We start from the raw sequence: 21,466 nt of genomic DNA, 5'->3' as shown, positions 1-21,466 counted from the left end.
TCACTGCAATGTATAGTCAACACAGATGGCCACGCTGCTCCCAGTGTGTGTGTGTGTGTGTGTGTGTGTGTGTGTGTGTGTGTGTGTGTGTGTGTGTGGCTTCACGCCTCCTCGCTCTCTCCGTCATCCTTCTGCTCCTCCCGTCATGTGGATGATTGACAGGAGAAGAGACGCCAACAAATACTAATTATTATCATAAAGGTGTTTCATCCAGAGAGCTGCAGACTGTTCACATGAAACATGAAACATGAAACATGACACTGGAGTTCACATCTAACCAACGAGAGCGAGTTCCAGCTCCAGACCTCCAACAAACTTATTAAAACATAAAGAGGTTTAGTATCTGGAACTATTCAATCAGTGAACATTCATCGCTTCCTTCTTCCAAACGTTCCAAACATCAGATTCAGGAGGATGGAGTGACCTCTGTGACCTCTGCCCTTTCTCACATGTCCTCAGTCACCTCGTGCATATATATATATATATATATATATATATATATATATATATATATATATATATATATATATATATATATATATATATATATATATCTCATCAGAAACCTTGCTGCCATCTAACTCTTCCCCTTCGTCCTTTAATGTCGTGATGAAGCAGCTTATTGTGTCGCCGCCGCGTCATAAATCACTCAGAAGGAGACGAGCGGCTCATAAAGATGGAGATGTGAGGAGCAGCGATGCTGCAGACGCTCACAGACAGAGCGTCCTGGTCTGCGGTCACACGGCCTGTAAATTACAAAGCGCACCTCTGGACGTTTAAAACCACGGCGAGGAAGCAATTTATGGCGTCCGGCGCGCGCCGGGTTCTCCTCAAGTGAAGCTCCTCGTGCTCCTGCTTCAGGCTCTGAAGTCACAGCGGGACGGAAAGAAGGAGTTCAAGCTACTTTCATTTAGACTGAAATACAATAAAAAAAATAAAAATAAATAAAGAATAAAATGTCTGAGTGGAACACAAGAATACAGGACGCTCAGAGGGATCTTTAAGTCATGGAAATGTGGTTGAAAATCATGAAAATTGTGTTAAAAATCATGAAAATGTTGCTCGAAGTCAGGGAAATGTGGTTAAAACTCATGGAAATTTTGTTAAAAGTCAAGAAAACCGTTAAACATCATGAAAATTGTGTTAAAAATCATGGAATTGTGGTTAAAGATCATGGTAATTTTGTTAGAAATCATAGAAATTTTGTTAAAAATCTTAAAAATGTGGTTTAAAGTCATAGAAATTTGGTGAAAAGTCAATAAAATTGTGTTAAAGTCATGGAAATGTGATTAAAAATCATAAAAATGTGGTTTAAAGTCATGTCAATCCATCGGTCAGAACGTGTATGAATCCTGTTTCTTCAATGTGCACAAATAGTCACAGACTCAGAGACATCGTTTGATGGTTTTTCATCTGATCAGTTTGCTGCTGAGATTCAGGAGGTTTCACTCAAACGATGACGCATTCAGGGACGCTCCGACGTCTGAGAAGCGCCGCGTTCACGAGCTCGTGTGTGTTGAAGCCTTCAGGGGAAGACAAACAGACGAGGTCGGCTCGCTGTCAGAGGCTTTGATTTACACTTAAAACGTCTCAACGTCAACTTAAGAGTCCTGAAACAATAAAGTTACTGAAACAGCAAAGTTACTGAAACAACAAAGTTACTGAAACAACAAAGTTAACAACAAAGTTACTGAAACAATAAAGTTACTGAAACAACAAAGTTACTGAAACAACAAAGTTACTGAAACAACAAAGTTACTGAAACAACAAAGTTAACAACAAAGTTACTGAAACAATAAAGTTACTGAAACAACAAAGTTAACAATAAAGTTACTGAAACAACAAAGTTACTGAAACAATAAAGTTACTGAAACAACAAAGTTACTGAAACAATAAAGTTACTGAAACAACAAAGTTACTGAAACAATAAAGTTACTGAAACAATAAAGTTACTGAAACAACAAAGTTACTGAAACAATAAAGTTACTGTCTCTTTAAGACCACGACCGATTTTTCGAAGAAAAAAAACTTGTTTTTTAAAATGTAAACTTAATTTTCTCAGCAACCACACAGTTGTTTTACTCCATTTAAATTGCGACAATAGCGCAACGCTTGTGAGAAAAGAAGGGTTTCTTTAAGTTTCCTTAAAGAAACCCTTAAGTTTAATTATTCTATAAACACAATATAACTGTAAAGTCACAAAAAGGGACAGATTTTTTTTGTTTTTTTTCCGGTGCACATTTGAGTCCTGAAGACTTCCTGGTCCGCCCACGTTCATGAAACCTCGTCAGACAGGAAGTGCAGAAGCTCCTGAACATGTCCCAGCATGCCCCATTCAGACAAAGTTCTGCCATGAAATACGTTTTTTTTTAATTAACGACAGTTTTTTGACTGAAACTCCTTCCTCACAGGACAAGACTTTGTGTTATTGAGGTTTTTGTTGCAGGTTCTGATCATTTAGGTCCTAATCTTTACAAAAAGGTGTCTTATTGACGCTCCAGGAGGCTTTTTTGGGGAATCTGTCTCATATCATGCTGGATGTTCATGATGATGGTACAAAAGTCTACAAAATAACACAAGTATGAGAACTCATTTGGGGTTCATGCGACTTGAACACGGGGCTCTTTGGGCTCGAGAGCTGCTGGAGAGGAAGGAGCTGAGGAAAGGGATGAGGATGATGTCAGAAGGGAGGAAGAGGAGGAGGAAGAGGAAGACTAAAGACTGCCAGGAGGCGCGCAGCTGAGAAACCCCTAACGAGGGTCTCACCGCGGCAGCTGACCGGAGGAAGGTGTGAACGTGAAGACGGGACAGGTCTGCTGCAACACACACACACACACACACACAGATACACACACACACACACACACGAGGAAGGTGACTAATGGCTCGCTGCGATGGACGGGCCGTGTGCAAAGACGCTGCCGCAAGTCTCATCAAGTTGATTTTGCCGAAACGTAGCGACCAAGAAATATCATAACTTTATCACAAATAGAGTTTGATTAAAAGAATAAACATTTATAAAGATGCCTGAATGTATGCTGCTGATATTTTGAGCTTCTTCTTTTAAAAGCAGATTTTCCAGGCCTGTAAATAACCATTTTATTTAAATTCCATGACTCTTCCAGGTTTCCCATGACCGTATGAACCTCTACACGCGACACACTTCCACATGTGTTCTGGTCATGTAATCCCTGACTCTCAGCGGATGAAATAACCACACGGCAACAAAAAGGATGTTTTTGTAAATGAAATACTTGACAAATGAGTATTTTCTCAACCTTTGACCTCTCCGCTGTGGATGGAACCGCATGTTTGCATGAGCTCGTCCTAATGGCCGAGGCCTCCTGATGTCTGAGGCTCTGGTTTATAATCTCTTCTTCTTCTGGCTCGACCGTCACATGAGACGAGGTATATCGTCTTAGATTTTGGAAATATAAAAGTATTTATGTTTGACCTAATGTGTGTGTTTCAGTAACAAAACATCCGTGTTTATTTATACCTAAATTCATCAGTTTTGGGGAGAAGATTCATTTATATAGACTTCTATACAACCAGAGGAGTCGCCCCCTGGTGGTCAGGAAAGAGCATGCAGCTTTAACACATGAAGCATAGACTTCTATACAACCAGAGGAGTCGCCCCCTGGTGGTCAGGAGAGAGAATGCAGCTTTAACACATGAAGCATAGACTTCTATACAACCAGGGGAGTCGCCCCCTGGTGGTCAGGAGAGAGAATGCAGCTTTTACACAGAACAGGAAGTTATCCGCCGGGCACTTCTCCACAACCTCCACTATCTATGATCAAACTTTGTACAGCATAGTTAATCATCGCCTATGTGAGGCATCAGCAAGCTCTCACACACACAGACACACACACACACACACACACACACAGACTTTGTATTCATGAGGGCCCTCTCCTGCTGATGCCCTGCCCAGGAATGTACAGCTGACCCTGCTCTCACGTCTCCAGCCCAGCTGATCCCACACACACACACACACACACACACACACACACACACACACACACACACACACACACACACACACACACACACACGTGCCTCCGACACTCCCATTAGTCCACAGACTTCAGTGTTGACGAGAGGAAATTGATTTCCTCTCAGCGTCACAAAAATAAAACGTTTCTCGGGTCAAAAGGTGAGAAAAGAACTTCCTGAACGTCTGAAACATGAAACTAAACTCCTGCTGCTCTCTGTACAACAACAGTGTCTGCTGCAGCGTGTCATGTCAGCGTGGCGTTATCTCTCTCATTAAAGTTCATGAAAGAGCGGCGAGTCGCCGTGTTTTGGGAAGAAAAAAAACAAAAACAAGTCTTCACCTCACAGGAAAGTGAAGCTTCATGTTTTGTGGCTTGTTTGGAATAAACAGCAGAAGAAGAAGAAGAAAGTCTTTCAACTTCAAAAGAAGATGTCGCGGTGCAGCAGTCTGGGGATGGACCCGAAGATAATGAGAGAGAGAGAGAGAGAGAGAGAGAGAGAGAGAGAGAGAGAGAGAGAGAGAGAGAGAGAGAACTTTAAAAGAAGAGCAGCGAGACGTTCACAGGTCTCTCTCCTCTCACCTGAGACCAAAGAGATGAAGTGAGACAGAATATGAGTCTGACCTCAGAACAAGAGACACATGCAGGTACAACACATGGACGAGCAACACAACAACACAACATCACAACATCACAACATCTTTTTGATGAAGTTAAATAAATGTGTCCAGCTTCTCCAAAACAAAAGGCTGTTTGAAGACATGCTGTGAGCTTTTATTTACTATTTCTAACATTATATTCTAAAAGAAGTAATTGAATATTAATAGTCACTAAAAAAGTGATTAGACAGTGCAACACATTGAAGGGTTAAAAATGTTGTAAAACAACAACAACAACAACAACAAAGTGCTCCTGCAGTGTGAGCTCTGCTCATCAACAGCGCAGGTCAAAGGTCACTTCATGAGGAACTTACTTAAAAACCACAAACCAAACTGTAACTTTGTCTCCAGCATCTTCTCACGTCAAAACAACAACAACAACAACAACAACAACACATGAAATAAACATCTGTGGGGACACCGCGTCCCAAACAGTATTCACCTCTTTTAAATATTCACCGACGCGACGCACGCACAGAGCCCGAGGAGAGGCGCTCTCCGGCGGCAGCGGGGCCCCGCGCCGCGCGGCTGGAGGCACCTGGCCGCTTCCCAGGGCACGCGCTCATGCCCGCGCGCGTGTGTGCGTGTGTGTGTGTTTTGATAAAGAGGCTGCTGGCCCTTTAAGAGCTAAGATGGTGTCCTACAAGCTGCAGCGCTCTGCCTTCCGTTTCCTCTCCTGCCTCTCAGGATCACAGAGCGTTTCACAATTGAACCTGAACTAACCTCTCACACACACACTCACACACACACACACACGCCAGCGCGACAGCTTTCCGTGTTGACAGTGGACATGACATGTTTCTTAATAACGCAACAATGTTGCAAACTCTCCTTTTTCTTCTTCTTCTTCTTCTAATTGCAAAATGAACCTCCCGTCTCCAAGGATACAACGTCTCTGTTCCACTCTGGCGTTCATTATTTGGCACATGTTGAGCTGACAGCTCTGCTTCTGTCCACACGCATACATATTTTTTAATAGATATATATTTTGGTTTGTTATTATTTCATTGACCAGGGCGAAGTCAATAACGTGCACTTACTTTCTTGTTACGGGTCTCCGTGTGCATCTCGGTTGCCGGAGCGGCGCAGCGGCGGAGGGGTGGAGCAGCAGGAGCGGGAGCAGGAGGGGGTTCGGCCGGGGCTTTTTTTTTTTTTTGGGTGGGTAGCTGTGTCTCAATGCTGGCAGAGGGGAGAGAGAGGAGGGGGTGGGGGCTAGAGGGGGCTAGTTTTCCACCTTTTACAGTAGAATTGCCGGGGATGTAGGAAACACGGTCCCTGCCTCTTCCAGTGTGTCTTTTCAGTTCATATCCGCAGCGTCGAAGGTTCCCTTTGCTCCCCCCAAAAAGCAGCCAGCTTCTGTGTGTCTCCCTCTCTCTCTCTCTGTCTCTCTCTCTCTCTCTCTCTGACGGCGGTGTTGTTGCCGTGTATTCAAGGGCTGGGCTCTCTCTCTCTGCCTTTTCCTCCTCCGCCTCTCCCTGCTTGTGACCCCACCCTGCGTCCCCACCCCTCATCTCTCTGTCAGTCAGGGAGCTGCGCAGCCTCGCAGCGCTGCAGAGGAGCGCAGCGGCGGCGGCTGCACACACACCGGCCCGGCCGACCCACCCACCCGGCAGGGAGGAGAGAGAGAGAGAGCCGCGCGCTTTATGTATTGCATTTAAATTTGTTTAAATTGCACGCAAACTATTTTTTTTTCTGAGCTGCGCATGGCATCTATGCATGCCGTGTTGCAGCGGCTTACTGCGCGGACACGGCAGCGCAGAAAGCACCCATGTCACCTTACTGACGTCATGCAGCCAGTAGGCTAATTGAGGACACTCTAGCTGGGTGGGGAGGGCGGGAGCGATTTTGAGTATACATCCAGTAAGGCTTTGCAGCATTACATTTGATATGACACCATGCACACACACAGACACACTTACACAGACACCTCCGGTATTTATATGAAAGGGAATTGGCAGCCAGAGCCAAGTCCGATGATTGACGCATGCAGGGTTTATAACCACACCCCTCGCCATAAAGCAAGGTGTGGTGCATGGAAAGGTTTTTTTTATTCTTTATCAGATATTTCACAACATGGAAAAAACACATGCAGCAGAGGTTTAATGTGGAGAGCGAGAGAGAGACAGAGCAATATTCAGCCAAACAGCTGAAAATAAACACACACATTCAGGTAAATACACACTGTTTTATTTATTTATTATATCTATATTACGCGTGCTTCTATTGTATTACATTTTTTACATCAAAATGCCCTCCAAAAAATCTAAGCTGCTGCATTATTTCGCTCAAGTGAAACCATGACACATGTCTCATAGTTCGGGGGCGGGGCGTGGTTTTACTACATCTCCCATGATGCATCACACCGGAAGTCCAGAAGTGGAAGCATAGAAAACGGAAATATGCGGAGGTAAACAAATCAGTCGGTTATCATCATTATATTTCAGTACATTTACTATAATTTGTGCATTTTTAACGTCGCTACTCTGTGTTTAGTGTTTCTGTACGAGCCGTTAAACGGGACTTTTTAACGTGTTTTAGGTGTTTTAGCGTTGATTATCTCTCCGCTGCATGCTAGCAGCGTCCAGCTAGCTCCCGTTAGCTCTCAGTTCATCACTTGTGTTGCTAATTGAATTAAGGAAATTAGAGGTAATTTAAACGCCAACGTTTAATGATATAAGTATTTCAGCCGTCTCTTCTCGCTGGCGGTGGTTTAGTTCACGTGTTTCACTTCAAACATGTTATTTTACACCTTTTCTTAGAGGTGGGTAGAGCCTTTTATTTTGTAGCATGTCATTTGGTGATGTGTGTATGTGTTATTGAGTTTGTCAGTTGATCTGAAACATTGAATGCAATGACCCACTAAAGTGTAGAAACATCATTTAAACACATTTATATCTTCAGTTTTATATTATTGCATTAAACAAAAAAAAACAAAAAATTCTGCCCAAAACACAATTATCCTCCTGTGATGTGATAATCTGTATGATAATCTGTTTTGTGATTGTGAAACTAATATCTTTGTGTGTTTCGCTGTTAATCTGACCACACTATCTATCTGAAGACAGGAGGGCTTCATTCAGTTAAACATGTTCACAAAGTTTCACAAGCAAAACACTTTAAACATGCATGGACACCATCCGGTCCTGTCTGTGTGCACCAAAGGGCAGAATACCGTACTGCACTGTTCCCTGAAGGCAGCACGACGCTAACTAACCCCATTGTTTCTGTGCCGGTCAGAGTGAGCCGGCAGTCCTGTGAGGACGGCCCGCTGCTGGAGGAGCAGGAGACGGAGGGCCAGCGGCAGCTGCACAGCCTCCTGCTGCAGCAGCTGCACACCGGCGTGGACATCGACAGGTGAGCGGCCGCTTTTATGTCTCCAGAAGAAGGGTCATACGGTCATGGAAAACCTGGAACAGTGATAGAATTTAAATAACACCTGGAAAAGCCCATGAAAAAAAACACTTCATGGAAATGTGGTGAAAAGTCATGGAAATGTGGTTAAAAGTCATGGAAATGTAGATGAAAGTCATGTAAAAGTGGTTAAACGTCATCAAGAAGTGCATGACCGCTGTCTCGCGTCTTCACTCGGGTCCCTCAGGTGCGTCGCCAAGAGGAAGTGCTTTGCCCCGTCGGCGCTCTATCGTCCGTTTGGGGCTCAGGCCGCCGGCGTGAGGAGCCTCTCTGAGTTCCGGGCGCTGCAGGACGGGGAGACGGGCCTGGCCGGCCTGCGGGAGCTCGGCCTGACGGAGGCGGAGATCCTGCTGTGGCAGCGCAGAGACGGAGCGGAGAAGGTGAACGCTGGGTTCAAATCCCCCGCTTTGCATTCAGAGACGTTTCAGTATGGTTGTGGTCTTTTCCCAGACTGATGGAAAAAAATGCTCTAAAAAATAATTCGTCAAAAAAAAAAGAAATCTGCTCTTAAAAAAAAAAAATGCTCTAAAAAAAAAAAAGAAAAAAGAAATTTGGTCGAAAAAAACGCATCATAATGTAACTCAATGCAACCTCCTTTAGCGTTAGCCGTTAGCTCCATTATGTAGCCAAGCGTTAACGAACGTTAACTAGCTCTTCTACTGCATTGCATGCTGGGTAAGGCCTCATTAAAGGTCTACTCTCCTTCCTTTTAGATCCTCATGGCCTCTGTATTTCGTCTTTGTTCCATTCACACTTGCTAAAGATGTACACGAGCATCACACAGTGATTATTATGCCCAGTATTTAAAAAACAAGTGAAACAACCAAATGTATAAATATACTTGTGACATTGTGTGGGCCAAATGGACCGTCTTAATCTCTGAGGAAGCGCTGATGTATCTGCTATATATCATATATAAAAACCTCTACCTAACCCTGACCCCTGTCCTGGCGCCCACGCAGTCCCACGGCGTGTGTGCGTCTCCAGGTGCGCGGCAGCAGCGTCTGCAGGTGATCAGAGACAAGATCGAAGCCCGGGACGAGCTGCTGTCGCGCCCGCAGCGCTTCGCCGCCAGCCGGCCGCTGTCGCGCCGCGAGATGGAGATCGAACAGGCGCTGTTCCAGGGGACGGACCGCCTGGGGTTCCTCGCAGCGCTCTACCACAGAGGTACCGTACGGGATGTATTCACGTGTATTACTGTGGAATACGGAGAAGAAAAGTCATGGAAAATTAGTTTAAAGTCGTGTGAATCCGTTGGTCAGAGAGTGTGTGTGACGTTGTGGTTTTGTTCTCTCAGACGAAGACGCCCAGGAGAGCCAGCAGGGGGCGTCGTCCTCTGACCCGATGGGCTCTCTCTACAGGGACGTCCTCCAAAAGGAGGGGAAACCGGCGGCGGCGGCGTCTCACCTGACAACACACACGCTCTCATCCGACCAATCACAGGACTCGCTGACGGACGACGACCAATCAGAAGAAGCCTCCGACCGGCGACCTCATCCGTCAGGTGAAGGCTCGTCGGTGAAGTCGGAGTCCGTTTCTGCAGACGCGTCGGGCCCGCCGGCGCCGCCGGCTGCTGCTCAGACGCGCATGAGTTTGAGCCGGCCAATCGGCAGCCTGCGCGGAGCGGCGAGGGCGGGGCCTCTGACCGTCAGAGGAGAGATCGAGAACATCTCAGACGAGGACATCCAGCAGAACCGAGAGCCGGAGGAGGCGATCCGGAGCATCCCGAGGTTCAGGAACTACCAGCCAGGAAAACCCTCCAAGGTGTGTGAGGAATGAAACGCTCCCAGTCCAGACCAGAGAAACACACACACACACACACACACACACACACACACACACACACACACACACACACACACACACACACACACACACACACACACACACACACACACACACACACACTGGTCTGTTCCCAGCTGTCGCTGCATGTTCTATGTTCTATGTTCTGGTGTTTTTAATGGACGACTCACACAAAGCTCACCGTCTCTTTCACCTGATGAACCACATGAGAGACACAGAGCTGATTACATACACACACACAAATACACACACACATATTCACACACGTGTGTTTGTGTACACATGCATAAACATACACACACACACACACACATGCATACACACCGTTTTTTGGTTAAAATCTTTTTTCGGTTTGAATCTTTTTTCGGGTAAAAAAAAAGTTTTAGGGTTAAAATCTTTTTTTTGTGGTTCAAATCTCTTTTTTTCACGTAAAAAAAAAATAGATTCAAATCTTTTTTGGGTATTTTTTTTTTTACTTCAAATCTTTTTTTGGTTAATTTTTTTTTTGGTTTCAAATCGTTTTTTTCACATAAAAAAAGGTTCAAATCTTTTTTGGGTATTTTTTTTTTTTTGGTACAATTTTTTTTTTTTTTTTTTTTTTGGTTCAAATATTTTTTTTGGTTCAAACCTTTTTTCGGGTTAAAAAAAAAGTTTTGTGGTTTAAATATTTTTGGTTCTTTTCTTTTTTTCTGGGTTCCTGATGTCACATCCCAGAGGTCAGACGTTCCTCCCAGAGGCTCTACGTGTTCTAACGGTAACATACGTGTTGTTGTCGTGTTCCCTGCAGGTTCTGTGTGTGAAGAACCTGAGTGCGCAGGCCTCCGCCGCCCAGCTGGTGGCGCTGTTCTCCAGGTTTGAGCCGGAGGTCGGGCCGCCGCTGCGTTACCGGCTGCTGACGGGCCGGATGAAGGGCCAGGCCTTCGTCACGCTGCCGGGTGAGGAAGACGAGGGGGACGGGCACGCCGCCGCAGACACGCTGCTGCAGACGACTTCTGCTTCCCATGATGCATTGCACTGTGATCACCCGGCGTGTCTTTTGTTCTCAGACGCTGAAACGGCCCACAGAGCCGTGCGGCTGCTCCACGGGTACCGGCTGCTGGGGAAGCCTCTGGTGCTGGAGTTCAGCCGGGAGCGAGAGGAGGAGAAGCCGAGAGGACGAGAAGGACGAGAAGGAACCTCCTGACGGTAGCGCCACGTATTCATATTTATATTTATTTATAGTTGTCTGCATGGAAAGTGGCCATCTTTGCATTTTTGATCAAATGTGTGCAGTCATGTTTTATTTTTTTATTCGTTTCTTATCCTGATGAAACAGTATTCATAAAAACTTTACAAAAAATATATAACAAGGCATAGTTTTGATGCCAAAAGGACGTTAATATAAATACTTCCTCTTTCTATTCAATACGTTTAGTTTATATTTTGTTTCTTCCAGGTTATTAAATATCTACTTAATGAATCTCCAGATGACTTCACCATCTAAACTCAGTAAATGTGAGTTATTTATAACTGAGATAATAAAACGTAGAGGTGTGATTCTTCTTCTGGCCACTAGATGGAGCCGCTCAGCTGTCTCTCTTTACTCTGCTTGTAAAAGCTTTGTACCAAAGCTACTCGAAGGTAAATAAAGACACAACACACACAATCCTGTTGCGTCTCCCTCCTTTTGTTCATCCTCACACTGAAGTTGTGTTCTCAGTCGCGTGAAGACACGATCAGGCGTTTTTTTTCTTGAGTTTCACTCGTCACGTTGCAGCTCGCTGGAGATTTTTTTTGAGAGCAAATTTTAGTTTTGAGAGCATTTTTTTTTTTTTTTTTTTTTTTTAAGAGCATTTTTTTAAGAGCAAATTTTAGTTTTGAGAGCTTTTTTTTTTTTCGAGCAATTTTTTCTTAGAGCAAATTTTTTTTTTTTTTTTTTTTTAGAGCAAATTTTTTTTTTTTTTTTTTTAAAGCAAATTTTAGTTTTGAGAGCTTTTTTTTTTTAGAGCAATTTTTTCTTAGAGCAATTTTTTTTTTTTTTTTTTTTAGAGCAATTTTTTTTTAAGAGCAAATTTTAGTTTTGAGAGCTTTTTTTTGTGGAATTTTTTTTAATTGAGAGCAAAGATTTGGAGATAATTTACTTACATAATTTACTGCAGCTAGAAACACGGCATCTGCATCATCTACTGTATGTTTCTATGATGTTTGTCTTTCCCACCGTGTGTGTGTGTGTGTGTGTGTGTGTGTGTGTGTGTGTGTGTGTGTGTGTGTGTGTGTGTGTGTGTCCACTTATCTCTGGTGTTCTGTCGGTCATGTGTGAGTCTCTTGAACCGGTTCAGTTCCTGACCTGGATTACAGTTTCCCTCCAGTGTGTTGAGATCTTCTCCGTAAACCCTCATCCAACACCCAACACTTAACATCCAATAATAAAATGTGTATTTATCTTAATAAAGCGACCGAAGCGTTTCGTAAAGGTTCAAATGTCAGTAAGTTAAGTTCTCAAAAGTCAAGAAAACGTGTTATGAATAATTATAAGAAACTCTTTTATTAACTTATGATATTATTGGTATAGTCTTATTAACACATACTAATGTTAATAAGCTCCTTATCCGTTAATTTCCACTCATTCTAAGTGCTTTACATAAAGCCTGACGGTCCGGTGACTGTAAAGTAAAGGAGTTGTTTCTGCTCTCACGATCAAACTGAAACTGTGATCGACCGGACTGAACTCGTGTCTTTGTGTGTTTAACTTTGTGTGTTTATCTTGTGTTTGCCTTCAGTTCAGGGCTGTGATCTTTTCCCCATTCTGGACTGTAACAACACCAAAAAGCTCTTTATTTATTAACAGCTGCTCCATATAAGAACCTTCATGTGCCAGTTATTCTATGTTTAGACTTTAAAGTCCTTCTAAACAAAAGAGACCTAAATGTTTTAAAGAGACTTTTTTATTTTGATATATTTCAACATCTTCAATCAATTATTGAGCTTTTTAATGCAGATGTGATGTACAACCTTCATAGTGTGACACACGCAGAGCAGACGTTCAACATGACAGTGAGAAACTTTCTTTAGTATTGAGCTCAGTATAAAATATCAATCAGGAGAGAGAAGCGTCACGGCTTCACAAAGTGAAGCGTCATGGCTTCACAAAGTGAAGCGTCATGGCTTCACAAAGTGAAGCGTCACGCTGCATGAAGGATGTTTCCAACACGGTGGAGCTCGTTGCTCCATGACTCCATGAAGTGATCGCCTCTGACTCGCACACAACACTGCTGATACAACCAAGTCCCAAGTCAAGACGTGAAGTCTGGTGTCAAGACTCACGAGTCCCGAGTCGGACCCGAGACACGTCTGGAGTCAAGACAGACAAGTTACAACTCCAGTCCTAAGTCAAGAAAGAGAAGTCTTGAGTCAAGTCCTAAGTCAAGACATAGTCTGGCGTCAAGACACATGAGTCCCAAGTCAGACCACAGATACGTCCAGATGCAAGTCAAGAACGACAAGTCCTTCGTCAAGACAGAGAAGTCAATTCATAAGTCAAGACACACAAGTCCCAAGTCAAGAATGACGAGTTACGACTCCAGTCCTAAGTCAAGACATAAAGTCTGGTGTCAAGACACACGAGTCCCGAGTCAGACCCGAGACACGTCCTGAGTCGAGTCCCAAATCACGAACGACAAGTTACGAGTCAATTCATAAGTCAAGATCGACAAGTCTCGAGTCAGCCCAGCGTTCTGCACCATGACTCCATGGGACTGAATGCGGATCCTCAGACTCAAGTGAAAACTAGTTCTCACTAGTTTCTGTATAAATACGTCTGAGATGGTCCAGTGCAGGGAAACCACACTGCTGATATCATTCTGCACATTCAGCAGACATTATTCATATTCCAGCCTGAATATATGAAACTGCATGTCAACCTAAATAAAAACATTTCACACTGTGATAATGATGATAAGGCACAATATGCATTAGTATGAGAACAGCATTGAACTGGTTTGTTCCTGAATTTTAATCACAAAGGAAACAGACTTTTGATTTGGTTACATTTTGTCAACATTCAACACGTAAAGGTTGACTTTGATAAAGGGAAGCAGAACCAAGTTAGAGAGGGTTTAGTACAGAGAACCTTCAGGCGAGGACTCATTGGGCCCCATTGGGTCCATTGGTTTCCAATGGACCCAATGGGGCCCAATGAGTCCATTGGGTCCATTGGTTCCCAATGGGTCCTAATGGCCCCAATGGACCCAATGGACCCAATGGGAACCAATGGACATTGGGTCCATTGGGTCCCCTTGGGGCCAATGGACCCATTGGGTCTATGCTATATGTATAATAATCGCTCAGTCTGTCTTGGTTAAGGGTCTGAGTGTCTGTATTTTGGCTACACGTTAAAAAACAACAATACAAATCCACACCCATGTAAAAGTGTATACTCCATGCATTTAAAATGGTGAAAAACTGAAGATGTAAAAGACAGAAGTGTCCCAGTGAGGTATCACGGGTCAAAAAGGACACGCTGTGATAAGTTGACTCGTGTATTTAAGTTGTCCAGTTGCTCCGTCGAGCATATAGCGATTAAATACATAAATACATGTAAGCTATCGGGCGCTTGAAGGTGTGGCGGCGTGACGGTGACCTCAGACGTATCCTGTGATGTCATAGCCCGGCGCGGCGGGCTTCCTGGCTCCCGGCGCTGTGGACTGGGAGCTGTGACTGGTGCTGCGGACCCTGCCGGCCGCGTTGGCGCCGGCCGCCTGCAGCGTGGGGTTCTGGTAGGTCTGCGAGGTCATCCGCGCCCCGGGGCCCGGCACGCCCACGCCGCCGCCGCCCCCCATCGGGTACGGGTAGCCCCCGGCGTGCCGCCTGCCGCCGCGTCCCCCGCGGCCGCCGCCGTCCTGCCCGTCGCAGCACGACACGCACAGCATCCCGCCGCCCAGCATGGAGATGAGCGCGGACGCCAGGCCGATGTACAGACACTCGCCGAGCTCGAACTTCATGCTGGAGGGCACGTTGGGCCGGTAGAAGGTCTGGACCACCTCGTGCGTGGTCCACGACACCGGGATGAGCGACAGGAAGCCCGCGGTGAGGAACAACCCCCCGCTGGCGCCGGCCACGCGGGTCTTCGCGGCGGCGGCGCCCTCCAAGCAGAGCGTGCACTGCATGCCCAGGGCCGCCATGGATATGGCGAGCACGGACAGCACGAGGGAGATGACCATGAGCGCCCGCGAGGCCTGCAGGTCAGAGGACAGGGCCAGCATGGAGTTGTAGGTCTCGCACTGGAAGGCCCCCGTGCTCTGGTAGACGCACTCCATCCACAGGCCCCGCATGTTGGCCACCGCCGTCACGATGTTGGAGCCGATGTGGGCCGAGATCTGCCAGTACGGCAGCACGGTGGCCACCATGGTGCCCAGCATGCCCAGCAGGCCCAGGAAGAAGCCCATCAGCTCCAGAGCCGCGGACGCCATGGTCGAGGAACTGTGAGGGAGGAGCAACGACCGCCCGAAAGAAAGCAGGTCGGTCACATGACTCTTTAAATATTACGTAGATAAGTATAGTCAAGATTAGCCGTAGCTTTGTGTGAGCTAACCGCTCAGGTTAGCTCACACGACCTTAGCTTCATAAAGTTAAGATTAGCCGTAGCTTCGGTTAGCTCACACGAAGCTGCGGTTTCGCTAGCCGGTCGAGGAAGCTAATTTATTTTGCTTTTAAATTTAAAAACGCTAACTTCAACCGGATATTTTACGCTAGTTATGTGTTTACGACAGAAAAGCTAGTTAGCTTACTTTCAAACATTCATTTTATTTTAAGTTCTCAATCTGTTTTACCAGTTTAATCCCTGAGATCATTGATTAATTATATTTAGATAATACATGTGATTGTCCTTCAGACGAGCTGTAGCTACTTTTAATCGTGTTAAAGGTACTTTTGGTTCATTTTACTGATCACATACAACATATACTGTGTTTTAATAAACTGGATTATGAACACATGAACATGTATTTCACACATTTCTCCACTGGTCTGTTGATGCGTTTGTAATTCTTCCCGCTGAGCGTCAGTTATCGCTCATCACTAAATTATTGTTTAGCGCGCTGCGGCTGACGCGTGAGGTCTTTATCGTCTGCCCGTGATTACAGGATGAGTCTTCAGTCCAGACGTCTGGAACCAGGTTCACAGCGAGAGGAGCCGACAGCACCACGACTGCAACACCTCCAAAGTCAGCTGCTTGTGTTGTTTCCCACATTTTATTTACACAAACTCCACTTTGTTTACGAGCAGTCCAGCCGGTTGAAACTCTGCTGGTCGTGTTTAATTAAAAACTGAACTGCTGACAGTCAGATATCATTCAAATGATCTCACACTCGTCTTCTTTCAGACTCGTGGAAACATTTATTTCTCTACTTTGTCGCTTTGTGTGTAGATTTGTCCTGAATGCAGCAGCTGACCATCAGATGAAGCCTCTGTTGCACCTTTGAACAGCATTTCATTCTCGTAATATTAATATTAATATTACTGGTCTTCATGTCTGTGGTCATCTGGTGAAGTTTCACGGTGAATCTGTGAGTTCAGTACTTCACCTCGTTCACCTGCCGTGACTTCATGTCAGTCATAAAAACCTCTTTGAAGGATTTCTCTTCATTAGTTTTTCCATAAATCTGCACTTCAGCAGCTGTTTCATGCAGTAAAGTTTCCTCATGCATCGTTCACACTGATCCAGAGAATATCTTGACTTAAAAACGGCTGTTGACGGTAACTTCTGATGAGATAAAAACCTTTCACTCGAATATCCAACGAAATGAAACGAGAACGTTGAACCCGACTTCTTCAAATGTTCTCATGAAACGTTCGTGAAGCTTCATGTTTGACAACATGAAGCTTCAAGTGTTTCAACCGTTCAGATACTGCAAAAGAATAAGTCACCTCAAGTCTTCAACTGTCACCGGCAGCAGAGTTAAAGCTTATATTCTGCCACCTGAAATGACAGCAATGTAACACACCACACACACACACACACACTCACACACACACACACACACCTGAGGCCGCTGCAGATCCTGGATCAGCTCGTCTGTCGCCTTCGGACCGGCTGAGGATTTGATTCTGTTCCTTTTGCTGCAGGAGCTGAAGTTGCAGCTGGAGGATGATGATGAAGAGGAGGAGGAAGATGATGAAGGCTGCACAGATTGAATATTCACCGCCGGCGTCTCTGTTGGAGCTGCTTCTCTCCGGCTGCTCCCTCAGACCTGAACATTCTGCTTCTGAGGAGCGCTTCACTCTGCAGACTCTTTTCTCTTTTTCTTTTCTTTTTTCTTTTCTTTTCTTTTCTTTTCTTTTCTTTTCTTTTCTTTTCTCTGTTCAGAGCTTCAGATCCTTTGAGTTTGATTTACTTCCTGTTGTTACAATAAACAGGACAACAATGCAGAAGAAGAGACTGTGACGCTCTGCACATCGTCTCTCTGTCTGATGCTGCGCTGTGTGTGGAGTGTGACACACACACACACACACACACACACACACACACACACACGTTAATCATTCTCTGGGCGTTCCTGGACATAAACAGGTGCTGCAGCGTCTTTCTGTTGCAGCGAAACATGTTTTTTAATTCAGAAATGTGATGAAAAGAGCTAAAAGAAACATTTATAAAAAGTTGCTTTCATGTTTCTGTTCAGGCGACGAAATATTAAAAAATGCTCGTGAGCATTTTTTAATGTGTTTTTAATTAAAGTCAGAAATAGAATAAATAGAATAAACCTGCCTGAAGCGAGGAACACGAGGAACGATTATTATGTTTAAAATACTTTCTTTGTATTATTTGAATCTATTTCTTTGGTTTTGTTTGACATCTTTTTATTTGGCTTCCTTGCTTCCTTCCTTGCTTCCTCCTTCCTACGCTGAATGTTAACTGTACGTCAAACTTTCAGTTTCCATTTAGTTTATTAATTCTTTCTTTATTCCACCAACACAGAAATCCTTCTGTGTTCTGTACAGATGCAGTTTTATTATTATAATCATCAACATTATTAATATTAATACATTAATATTATTACATAATTCATTTGTGACTGTTCACTCATTTAGTTCTCTCACTTTTCTTCTGTTTTATATTCAGTTGTCTTACAACAACGTACACGAGGGAGTTCTTTAAAAGCTTTATGTATATATATATATATATATATATATATATATATATATATATATATATATATATATATATATATATATATCATCCTATAAAGTGTTAAAGTGCAGATTTAATCACTTTTATTCCTTCTTTCTTCCTTTGAAGTTATTGATGCTTCTTCTATATGCAAACTTATTTCATCACTTTGTCCCAGCTCTTTATTTTATGTGTTGCTTTATTCATCAGCGTAGTTGATTAAATCTAAACATCATAAATGTTTCAGCCAAAAAAAAAACCTTCCATAACATATCCAGAATTTACGGCTCATAAAAGCTGAGATCAGACTTTGGCCGCCTGCCGTCCGTCATCATCCATCAGCTGGAAGCCTGCTGACGCCGAGAGCCACCGGGACACACCAGTACCACGAATACCACGCCAGAGTACCACGAATACCACGCCAGAGTACCACGAATACCACGCCAGAGTACCACGAATACCACGTCAGAGTACCACGAATACCGCGTCAGAGTACTACGTACCGTGCCAGGTGTGCCGTCCCCCGTCAGCTGGTGGCGCTGTCCTCCAATCTGTCCACAGGTGCCTTCAGGTGTTCGGCCCGGTGTCGGTCAGTTACAGTTGCTCAGTTTGCTGGAAGATTTTTTTTTTTGGTTTCTAATCCCACTCCTCCCCCCTCCCTCATGGCATTGCAGCAGCATCATAATGGGATTAGCGGGTAATCCAGTCACTTCCCCTACAAAGCAGAACGAGAGGGCAACGTCCACACACTCAGGAACACTGAGCCATTCAGAGGAACCACAGAGGAGCTGCTGAGGCCCTTTGTTACAGGAAATAATGATGATGGGGTTGTATAGAAGTCTGCTTCATGTGTTAACGCTGCATTCTCTCTCTTGACCACCAGGGGGCGACTCCTCTGGTTGTATAGAAGTCTATGCTTCATGTGTTAACGCTACATTCTCTCTCTTGACCACCAGGGGGCGACTCCTCTGGTTGTATAGAAGTCTATGCTTCATGTGTTCAAGCTGCATTCTCTCTCCTGACCACCAGGGGGCGACTCTTCTGGTTGTATAGAAAGTATAATAATACTAAAATAAATAAAACATAATGCTCAAAGCGGATTATCACCAGATTATCATTCTTTTGAACTGATTTACCGGAAATTGGGATTAGAAAATGAGCCGACATCATAACCATTGAAATCAGACACATATGTAGCGGTTGTTTCTTTGTAAATTACTTCAAAGTATTCATTATATAGACAAAATGTTGCCATATCTAAACATTAATGCAGTAAACATGTCATTGTAAAACCAAAAGTGGTCACCTGACCTCTTAAAGTTCTCCCCTTCATCACTGACTTAAGCTAACATGAGTTCATCTGTCACTATAATAGAGGATTGATTCTTCCAATGTATTGGGATTATTCTGACATATTTATTTATTATAAATGTATTTCAAGAGTAATAAAAAAAATATATAATATGTTCAATTGGGAAATACTTAAGAAAAGAGGTCTGAAAGCAGGATGTAGTTTGTGTCTCCCGCCACTAGATGGAGGCGGTGAGCCGGCTGGATGTTCCTGTACGGTCTGATTTCTATGTGATGGCAGATTACAGCACTTTCTAGAGTTAAATGTCTTAAGTTTAACATTGGTGTCAAAATATGTGATGGATGAAGAACTGCAGCTATAGGTACATTTGTACAATTCCTTTATTTTGTCTATTTTCAGTTTTAATCCTGTGACATTTTTTGGGGGAAAGAGTCCGGGGCAGCAACATATAACACAATTAGTCATATTTTGTTTTTTTTTATATATGATTAGGTATAACAACACTCAGAAATTAGAAACAAAATATAAATAAATTGACATGGAAATTCAGAGATTGTATGTTTATGTCGCTTTACAAATCCTGCAGACTTTAGACACTGCAGCATGTAACGTGTGCTGATAGCGTGACGCTTCCTCACATTGTTCTGCAGACTCGTTGCTCCAAACTACAACTATTTCATGGAACTACAGTCTGCCACAGAGAAGTTTGACAAACAGAGCACAGTGGCCTCATTTAGAGACCTGTAGCGACCTCTAGTGGCCAGCAGGGAGAACTGCAACCTGCCAGCAATGACACTGATTCAAATTCTTTATTGTCTATTTGTTTACTCAGACTGTGCACGTACATAATATCATACACGTATATTTATATATACTGTATACAAAACTCCTCTTAAAACATGTGCACAGTCTTTATGCTAAGCTAAGCTAACTGGATGCAGGCTGAAGCTTCATATTCAACGTGTGAGACATTAATAAGATATTCCTTTCTTATTTATCACAGAGGGGAAATGTAAAGGATTACAGCAGCAGACGGGTAAAGTTCACATAGTAAAAATACAAAAAAAAAGAAGTAGTGTAACTAACAGTAATATAAAAACAATAAAGAATACACAATAACAATACATATACAGACAGACAGAATAAAATGTATTTATATTACACCGGTTGAAGTGATTAAAGTTAATAATGTGCTTAAATCTTGTTGGCTAAAATATATCTTAAACTATTAATTTAACTTATTTTTCATAAATGGCAACAAAAGGCAGAACAACGTAGCCGTGAGCTACAGAATGCTACTTGGTCTCCATTTCATTTCGCGCTCCAGCTGTCAAACTGGGACACGCCCAGCAGCGAACCGGTTGACCAATCACAGCGCTTCCCAGTCTGGCCCCTCCCCCTGGCGCCACCGACCAATCCGGACGTCTTAAATCGAGCCGGAAAAGGGCGAAGTGATCCGTGAAAACGCGTCTGACCCCACCCACGGAATCAGAAGAATATGAGAATGAATCGCCCACGCGCTTTTAAACGTGTCCACGTGCTAGCCGGGGCCATTAAACTCACACATTAGTCATATCCTTCTTCCATACGGACCATGTGTTTTTACATACCACAGATATGCCGGTAAACTTGCCTGTGTTCGCTCTCAAAGACAAGCCCACACCAAACTGCGATCCAGAATGTTGCCGTTTTATGTTTACTTACTTATTGGCGGGTGTGTGAAAGTACTTTTTTGTGAACTAACATGGTATTATGAAACATAAGTAACCCGTGTTCAGTTCGGCGTTGAGGTGGAGTTTTAAATAACACTCTATTTGTGTGAAATCTTGATTTGTTTAATTGGCACGACAGACGCTTTCCATTTGGATGCACCGTCGATTGCGGGTGACGAACACAGGAAGCTTTGTCACAAATGTGTCGTGATATTGGGAAAGACGGGTTTTTCTGTCACTTTTATTGGCGCCGAATAATGAAGCAGCACGAATGATCGCAAGTGGCACTGAGTCGTGTCGTCGTGAGTGCTGTATTGTGACCGATAAGCAAGGGTCAGTTTAAATCCACCTCCTCGTTAACGGAGTACGTCACGAAGGAGCGCCAGACTGTAGTCGACTCGCTCATCTCTTCCCCCAGGAGGCTG

General features: G+C 43.9%; 3 protein-coding genes across 6 annotated transcripts in view; 1 reads left to right on the top strand and 2 right to left on the bottom strand.

Annotated features, from left to right (window-relative positions):
* klf8 (Kruppel like factor 8) overlaps positions 1 to 6,137 on the bottom strand; it is a 40,888-nt gene extending 34,751 nt beyond the window's left edge. Inside the window, 1 exon segment of the mRNA XM_068579762.1 lies at positions 5,698 to 6,137. Coding sequence (XP_068435863.1) covers positions 5,698 to 5,724 — 27 coding nt within the window. The 5' untranslated portion in view covers positions 5,725 to 6,137.
* Positions 6,138 to 6,987: 850 nt separating this feature from the next.
* rbm41 (RNA binding motif protein 41) lies at positions 6,988 to 17,988 on the top strand. 4 transcript variants are annotated; one of them, XR_011077673.1, is made up of 9 exons: positions 6,988 to 7,064; positions 7,895 to 8,011; positions 8,256 to 8,448; positions 9,031 to 9,235; positions 9,366 to 9,832; positions 10,662 to 10,809; positions 10,921 to 11,059; positions 11,310 to 11,368; positions 16,976 to 17,988. XR_011077673.1 is itself a non-coding variant. In XM_068580405.1 (8 exons), the coding sequence occupies exons 1-7, from the start codon at positions 7,057 to 7,059 to the stop codon at positions 11,055 to 11,057; spliced, it is 1,275 nt and encodes a 424-aa protein (XP_068436506.1). In that variant the 5' UTR covers positions 6,988 to 7,056; the 3' UTR covers positions 11,058 to 11,059; positions 16,976 to 17,988. The 4 variants fall into 4 exon arrangements, 3 of the variants coding, with proteins under 3 accessions (XP_068436506.1, XP_068436507.1, XP_068436505.1); XM_068580405.1 differs by lacking the exon at positions 11,310 to 11,368; XM_068580406.1 differs by lacking the exons at positions 11,310 to 11,368; positions 16,976 to 17,988 and adding an exon at positions 11,430 to 11,692.
* On the bottom strand, positions 14,494 to 15,321 carry cldn2 (claudin 2). Its single transcript, XM_068580407.1, has one exon. It carries the CDS (start codon positions 15,319 to 15,321, stop codon positions 14,494 to 14,496), a length of 828 nt encoding a protein of 275 aa, XP_068436508.1.
* Positions 17,989 to 21,466: the final 3,478 nt, after the last annotated feature.

Source organism: Clinocottus analis, unplaced genomic scaffold (assembly GCF_023055335.1).
Source record: "Clinocottus analis isolate CAN_PGR_092001 unplaced genomic scaffold, fCliAna1.0.p SCAF_17, whole genome shotgun sequence".
Classification (NCBI taxonomy): domain Eukaryota; kingdom Metazoa; phylum Chordata; class Actinopteri; order Perciformes; family Cottidae; genus Clinocottus; species Clinocottus analis.
Note: the sequence above shows the minus strand (reverse complement) of the source record. Positions and strands in the feature narration are given on the sequence as shown.